At 39.6% G+C, this 8,092-nt stretch overlaps 1 protein-coding gene across 1 annotated transcript; it reads right to left on the bottom strand.

The window, feature by feature from the left end:
- Positions 1-451: 451 nt before the first annotated feature.
- LOC149452585 (olfactory receptor 5P55-like) lies at positions 452-1,514 on the bottom strand. The gene has a single exon (XM_089689217.1). It carries the CDS (start codon positions 1,485-1,487, stop codon positions 525-527), a length of 963 nt encoding a protein of 320 aa, XP_089545343.1. The 5' UTR covers positions 1,488-1,514; the 3' UTR covers positions 452-524.
- Between the last annotated feature and the right edge of the window lie 6,578 nt (positions 1,515-8,092).

The raw sequence follows: 8,092 nt of genomic DNA, 5'->3' as shown, positions 1-8,092 counted from the left end.
TTCCAATGTTTTGTTTGAAAAATCAATAAACAGTATTGAATCAGAAGTCCATCAGTAGAAATTCATCCAGTTCCTGCTAAATCAGACAAATTTCAATCCATACTATATCAACAATAAAGGAGTCTCAGGCGCTACAAAATCATACAATATCACATCAATAATCAATTCAAAAATAAACTATGTCAAAAAGTATCTGAATAAAGTCCATCACACCACCATGCAATAAATCTTCAGGGTTTCTCAAATAAATCCTATGCCAGTGACACCAAGATCCACACCACTGTGAAAAATGCTGTGGTGGACTTTATTCAGAGACTTTTTAACATATTTTATTTTGTAATTTATTATTAATGTGATATTGTATGATTTTGTAGCACTTGAAACTTCTTTATTGTTGAATTAGTAATAATTGAAGTATGTTTTTGCTGAGACGTAAGAACCTTTTATTTGCATAGATTGAGACAAGCCATGTTTTATTTTTGGTATGTTGTTTTCTTGTTTTTTTTTCCTTTATGGCATAATTATTACTCAAATTTGAAATCTTTACTGAAACAAATCTTCAGTAAGTGGTTGATTAATCTTCTAGCAGCTTTTTTCAGATCTTTGTTCCTCAGGCTGTATATAATTGGATTCATCATTGGGGTGACAACAGTGTACAGTAATGATAAGAGCTTATTTAGGGTTTGTGTCTGTCCTCTCCTAGGTGTCACGTATACACAAACTAGGGTACCGTAATAAATGGTCACAACAGTCAGGTGGGAACTGCATGTTGAGAAAACTTTCTGTCTGCCAGTAATGGATGGAATTTTCAAAATGGTGACTATAATATAAGAATATGATACAAAGATGGTGAAAAATGGGAAAATGACAACAATAACACCCAAAATTGTCACCTCTAAACGAGCAATGGTGGTGTCAGAGCAGGAGAGTTGCATGATTGGATCAAAGTCACAGTAAAAGTGATCAATGACATTGGGACCACAAAACTGTAAATTTGATATGGTTAAATTATAAATCAATACTAATAAAATCCCAGAAATCCAGCATAGGATAACCAGTATCCAGCAAACTTGGTAATTCATTTTCAAAGTATAATGCAATGGTCTACAGATGGCCAAATATCTGTCCCAACTCATCACAGTCAGAAGAAGACACTCTGAACATCCAGTGATGACACAGAAAGAAAACTGAGTGAGACAATCAGAAAATGACATTGTTGTCTTGTTTACTAAAACATTGTCGATCATACTAGGAAGAATATCAGTGGACAGTATTATATCCAATGCAGAAAGCTGGGAGAGGAAGAAGTACATGGGGGAATGGAGGGATTTGCTGTAGGACACCAATATGATGATCAGGAGGTTTCCACATATTGTCACACAATAAAGTATAAGGAAAATAAAAAACACCAAAAATGTAATACTTTGAGGAATCTGAAGTCCTACGAGGTGGATTGTGGTAATTCTGGTCATATTTCTCTGATCCATCAGCTGAAGGAAGAAGATTACAATTTTATAAATCAGCTTTGTCTATTTCTGTAAATGATTTGAGTTCAGTTTCAATTTCATTGTGAATGTTTTATGTGAGTTACTATATCTTGATCATCTTCGAACAGAAGGAAAAAAAATATCCCATCTTCTTAATTTAGAGAAGATACCAAGTTCTTCCAATAATATTAGTGGTAAATAAAAAAAATTATAAAAAGCCACCAAAAAATATTTGTAATACTAAGAAAGTGGATGATAAAGGCAAAATAGTGCTTCCAATGCTTTGATTTCAAGGTACCCATGTGCTCTTTTCATTGATGATTTTATTTTATACAATTATTGAAGAGTTATTTTGAATGATATACCTATAGAGACAAAGTACTGATTTACTTACATTATGTAATAATCAAGAAAAAAATCAATGCAGTTGAAAAGGTTTGCCTACAGAATCTTAATTGTTTTTCAGTGAGTAATATTTCTTCTTTTATAAATAAATAGAATTCATTACATGGAAACACCTGGAGTCAGAAGTGCATATTATTATTTTCTTGGGATTCATTATTTTTACTACATAGGGAAATGATCTCTTGATGATTTATAAATAGTTACAATTAATTTCATTGAAACATTGAAACACTGAGAGTCTGCTATTTTCTTGGGATTCACTATTTGTTTTCTTCATAGAAACATTATTTACTTATTTTTTTGTAATGTGTGATTTAGTTTAGGTTCCAGTAGTTTTATAATAATTGTTTTGCCATTTCATTACAAACATCCTAAAATACAACAAAGGTAACAACTGAAGTTGTGATTTATGGCAGAGTAAAGATACAATTTGACCAACTAGAATATGTCTCAACAGTAGACAATAATACAAGTGTAGCTACTATTAAAATTATTGAGACAGAAAAAAAAAACAACTATAACTCATTGGCTATAATACAAACAGAGATCCTCCTGCGCTAAAAGGGAAATACACCTACTGGAAGCTGCCAGCACTTAACCTGCTACCCAGTGTAAATAATAATTAAAATTATAAATAGTGCAGCGCTCAAGAAACAATACTAACTCAAATAATACAATAAATGTGCTCACATGCAATATTGTCACAAAATTAATCAAAAACAAATCATCTTCATTATAAAGTGCCACTCAGTATTATTCCCTATCACTTAGTGCCCACATATTCAAAGAAATATAAAAAAATAAACTACCATTTGAAAAAACAATTTTCACAGTGCTCCAAGTGTAATAACGTGACCACACTTTATATACTACTCAAAAAAGTCCAAAAAATTGTAGAAATGTCCATAAAGAACTGATAATAATAAATTCATGCAATGTGCGAACAAAACTGCAAAACGAATGTGTTCTTATTCCGCAACCGTGCCACTCTTCACCTCCTAAGGCTAGATTGCCTCCTCACCTCCTTAAACCGACCCCTAAGGGCCAAACAGCTTTCAGGATCACTCTGGATTCTTATCCCCTGGCGACAAGCACTTCTCCTGACGTTGTGGATCACTTTAGGGGACATCCATTAACCCCCAATCGGAAGCCTCTGGAGAACAATTGCTCACCAACCCAGTGAACAGAAAAGAAGAATCCTAAATCTGTCCGGCATTTGAGATGCAGTGTATCTCTCCAAGTCCAAGAACCTTCCCCAGTATTTCTATAAGGTTTATGTGTCATTACTCATTGGCTGAATGCTCTCGATCCATCCAGTTAGATTGGTAAGGTTCTGGGGGAGGGAGAAAAGAAAAGGGAAACAGAAGGAGGGAGGAGTCGGCATAGGTGAAAAAGAGGATTAGCAGAAGAGGCAGCTGTTAACTCAGGCTTAAAGACACAGCAGGGCCACATCAGTTCCAAATGGGAGAAGTGTGTGAACCAGGGTACAACATAGTGGAGTATTTTTGCATTGTGTCAGACAGCCTGGCCTGATTTCTTATGCACCATAGTCTGTGTGATTCAAGATTAGGTATCAGCTATAGAAATGGTGGATGTTTTCCATGCTTTGCCAATCATCTTCACAGAGGCAGTAAGAACAAGATGGAAATGGAAAACCTAATAAAAAAGAAAAAGAAGTCTCCGATCACTACTTCACTACTAGATTTCACCATCAGTATCGCAAAATGGAGAACATCTTGAGTACACATTGGAACATCCTATTAGAGGGACCAAACCTTAAGCCTATTCTTCCCATTAGACCCCTTGTAACATATAGAAGGGCCCCCAACCTAAAAACAAAATTTCCCCCAGTAAATTTAAGTCCACCTATACTGCCTCATCCATTCAACCTTGTTGGATTCTCCTACAAGGCATGTACCAATGTAAAAAAGCACTGTGCAAAATGTGTTGTTTTGTCAAACATGGAAAAAAGGGATTTACTACCAAATGAAAAACCTACAAATTAGAGGAATTTTACAAATGTTCCTCAAATTTTGTCATATACTGTTTAATCTGCTTTTGCAAACTCCTTTATGTAGGTCCAACTATTCGCCCGCTTAGAAAGTGGTTTTGTAAACATTGCCGTCTAGTGGAAGAAGAAAAGGAGAAACATAGTTTTCCCTGCAACTTCATGGAGTTTCTTCAATAGTCCACAGAGGGCCTACAAGTATGGATTATAGATCAGATGTATAAGTGTCTCCCTGAAACAGAGCAGTTTCATAGGCTCTGCAAAAGGGAGACATACTGGATCTAAACCTTAGATGCACTCTCTAACCCGGTGGATTGAACAAAGAATGAGAGATTGCTACTATTATATGACTTTTTATCATTTACACAATTCCCTTTCATTTCCTTACATGGTCTTCTTCTTCTTTGATTGCTTGGGTGGCTAATGTGGTTTGTTTATTGGGTGGTCTTTTCATCTTTTCAGTAAATACATAACATAGGATAGAATTTTGCTTTGTATGTTCCGTATTATTTTTTTTTTTTACATATACAGTATCTACAGTAAAATGTCCAAATTGGGCCCAAAGTGTCAATATTTTGTGTGGCCGCCATTATTTTCCAGCACTGCCTTAACCCTCTTGGGCATGGAGTTCACCAGAGCGCCACAGGTTGCCACTGGAGTCCTCTTCCACTCCTCCATGATGACATCACAGAGCTGGTGGATGTTAGAGACCTTGCGCTCCTCCACCTTCCGTTTGAGGATGCTCAATAGGGTTTAGGTCTGGAGACATGCTTGGCCAGTCCATCACCTTTACCCTCAGCTTCTTTAGCAAGCCAGTGGTCATCTTAGAGGTGTGTTTGGAACCGTTATCATGTTGGAATACTGCCCTGTGGCCCAGTCTGTGAAGGGAGGGGATCATGCTCTGCTTCAGTATGTCACAGTACATGTTGGCATTCATGGTTCCCTCAATGAACTGTAGCTCCCCAGTGCTGGCAGCACTCATGCAGCCCCAGACCATGAGACTCCCACCACCATGCTTGACTGTAGGCAAGACACACTTGTCTTTGTACTCCTCACCTGGTTGCCACCACACGCTTGACACCATCTGAACCAAATCAGTTTATCTTGGTGTCATCAGACCACATGACGTGGTTCCAGTAATCCATGCCCTTAGTCTGCTTGTCTTCAGCAAACTGTTTCTTGTGCATCATCTTTAGAAGAGGCTTCCTTCTGGGACGGCAGCCATGCAGACCAATTTGATGCAGTGTGTGGTGTATGGTCTGAGCACTGACAGGCTGACCCCCCCACCCCTTCAACCTCTGCAGTAATGCTGGCAGCACTAATATTTCTATTTCCCAAAGAAAACCTCTGGATATGATGCTGAGCAGGTGCACTACTCCCTACTCCCTACTTTAAACAACAGAAAATGTTTAGCATTAGATACAGTTTATCAATATATTGTCATTAATTACCCAACCAATGTGCTGATAAAAGACAATAGACTGAGTTAAACTATGCCTATGTACACGTAATAGGCAACAATTTTTCTGCTACTAGCAGTAATCATTGTATTTTGCCGGCCAGGAAAGCTGCCAGCATCACCCTGATAGCAGAATACAATAGTGCTGCAACTATGTTGATGGGGAATCAAGCTATTTTTTTTCCTTCCACCACAGGAAACTTGATTAACCCCTTGACGCCGACGGCACACAAATATGCGGCCTCATGGAACTGGGCTTTTTTCTGTGGGGCCGCATATTTGCATACCTGTCTTTGTCCTGGGAGCACGCTGCACTGCGCACTCCCAGCACAGAGACCGTGGTGTCACTGAGAGCCCCGGGTCCCGTTCTAACAATCGGGACCTGGGACTCCCGATTCCGGGTCACGTGATCGCTGTGATAGCCTCTGATTGGCTATCACAGTGATCAGTCACTGTGTAGCCTGGCCCCCTTGTTTTTTCTCTCTCTATGAATGGAGACGAGAGATACATTGTATCTCTCTAACTCCTGACATAGAGAGATAAAAAATGTTTGTAAAAAAAAATATGATAAATAAATAAAAAAAAATTTAAAAATAAAGAAAAATACCTAGATCAAGGTTTGATCTAGTTCAGTGCCAGGGTTAGTGTTTGGGTCAAGGTCAGGGTCAAAGGTAAAGGTCAAAGGTCAGGGTCAAATGTCAGGATTTAAAAAAAATGGTATCAGTGTCAGTTAGTGTTAATGTTAGTGTTAGTGTCAGTGTGTTTTAGGTAAAAAAAAAAAAGACAAAAACAAAATGTACACTATTGTTTCTGGGCTGTACTACGGGTACAAACAACAAATAACATACACATATATGGTATCGCTGCAATCGTCAAGAGCTGGAAAATTTTTTTGGGGTTGTTCTATGGAGGTAGGTTATGGTCGTAACAAGAAACACACAGCTAAATAAAAAAAATATATTTTTTTTTTTACTATTTTGGGCCAGTTTTCCTTTGATAATAAAAAAAATTAAGAGCTATCCATTACCATTTACCACCAAATGAAAGCCCAATTTGTCCTGAAAAAAACCGTGGTATAATCCACCTGGATGTACAAAGTAGTTGTGATTACATGTACGATTATACTAACACAGGTCAACTTTGCAGAATTGTGCTTAAGCATTTAGATTTGTTTTACCCTTAGGCGTGAAGGGGTTAATCTATGGTTTGCCTTAGTCTCAGGTTATATATGTATTGTTATTGCTTGGGTTTGTAAGTGTACATTTGATTGCCTATCATTGTATGTATGATTTTTATGACACATCTTTTGGGTGGTCATTATTTATTGTTAAGCTTACACACTATTGTTCCCCTGAAGGAAGACACAATGTTCGTATGAAATGCTTTGGGAGTGAAAAGAATTGTACCCAATATGTCTTGATCACTATTGTGGCCTTATGTATTGTCTTGAATTTTATTTGTGCAGTTTTGATATGTTTATAATAAAATACATTTTATAGATTTACATGTGTGTAAATGCAGAATGCCTGAAAAGTCCCACCTAAATATGGATTTGTATGCTTAAAGATATTAGGATGTTGGCATGCACAGGTAGGGTGTGACCACTTAGTTACTATTTCTACATTTTTTTTCGGAAGATGAACACCTTAAGTAGTTTTCGGTCCACAGATCCACAGGTCTTTTCCTCCATCAACCCTGCGGTGGGAGTGGATTGATGGGTATATGATGAGACGTCTCCTCCTGAGGCAGCAGATACTGGTGTATACTGTTCTTCTTAACCAATAGTACCGTATTTGCCGGCGTATAAGACGACTTTTTGACCCTTGAAAATCTTCTCAAAAGTCGGGGGTCGTCTTATACGCCGGTATACTGTTTAGGGGGGCTGCGGGATTAAGTACAGGGGTTTGCAGGGGCTGATGTCTCTTACCTGGATCCAGTCCCACGACGATCCGGTCCAGGAAGCGCTGCGTCTCCTTCTGTTCGGCCACTGGATGTTCGTGCGGCTGCTCGGCTCCGCCTCCTCACCGGTGATTGGCCGCCAGAACTGTAGCTCAGGAAAGGCACACAGGCGGCCAATCACCGGCAAGGAGGCGGAGCCGAGCGGCCCCGCGAAAATCGAGTGCCGGAGCAGCAGGTAAGTGTTCTGTGTAGAGGTACTGCTGCAACCACATATGCTGGCTGCAGCAGCACCATACGAGAACAGGGTCAGCAAGTCTCAGTGGGAGGAATAGTGCCCCATCATTGGTGTCACTGATACCAATGATGGGGCACTATTCCTCCCACTGACACTAACGATGGGGCACTATTCCTCCCACTGACACCAATGATGGGGCACTATTCCTCCCCCCCACTGACACCAATGATGGGGCACTATTCCTCCCACTGACACCAATGATGGGGCACTATTCCTCCCCCCCACTGACACCAATGATGGGGCACTATCCCCCCCCTCCACTGACACCAACGATGGGGCACTATTCCACCCCCCACTGACACCAATGATGGGGCACTATTCCACCCCTCACTGACACCAATGATGGGACACCAATGATGGGGCACTATTCCTGCCACCGACACCAATGATGGGGCACTATTCCTCCCACTGACACCAATGATGGGGTACTATTCCTGCCACTGACACCAATGATGGGGCACCATTCCTCCCACTGATACCAATGATGGGGCACTATTCCTCCCACTGATATCAATGATGGGGCACTATTCCTCCCACTG

This window comes from Staurois parvus, unplaced genomic scaffold, assembly GCF_062004578.1.
Source record: "Staurois parvus isolate SC_StPar_1 unplaced genomic scaffold, SC_StPar_1.0 ptg000470l, whole genome shotgun sequence".
NCBI classification, from domain to species: Eukaryota; Metazoa; Chordata; class Amphibia; order Anura; family Ranidae; genus Staurois; species Staurois parvus.
This window is presented reverse-complemented; position numbering and strand designations above follow the sequence as displayed.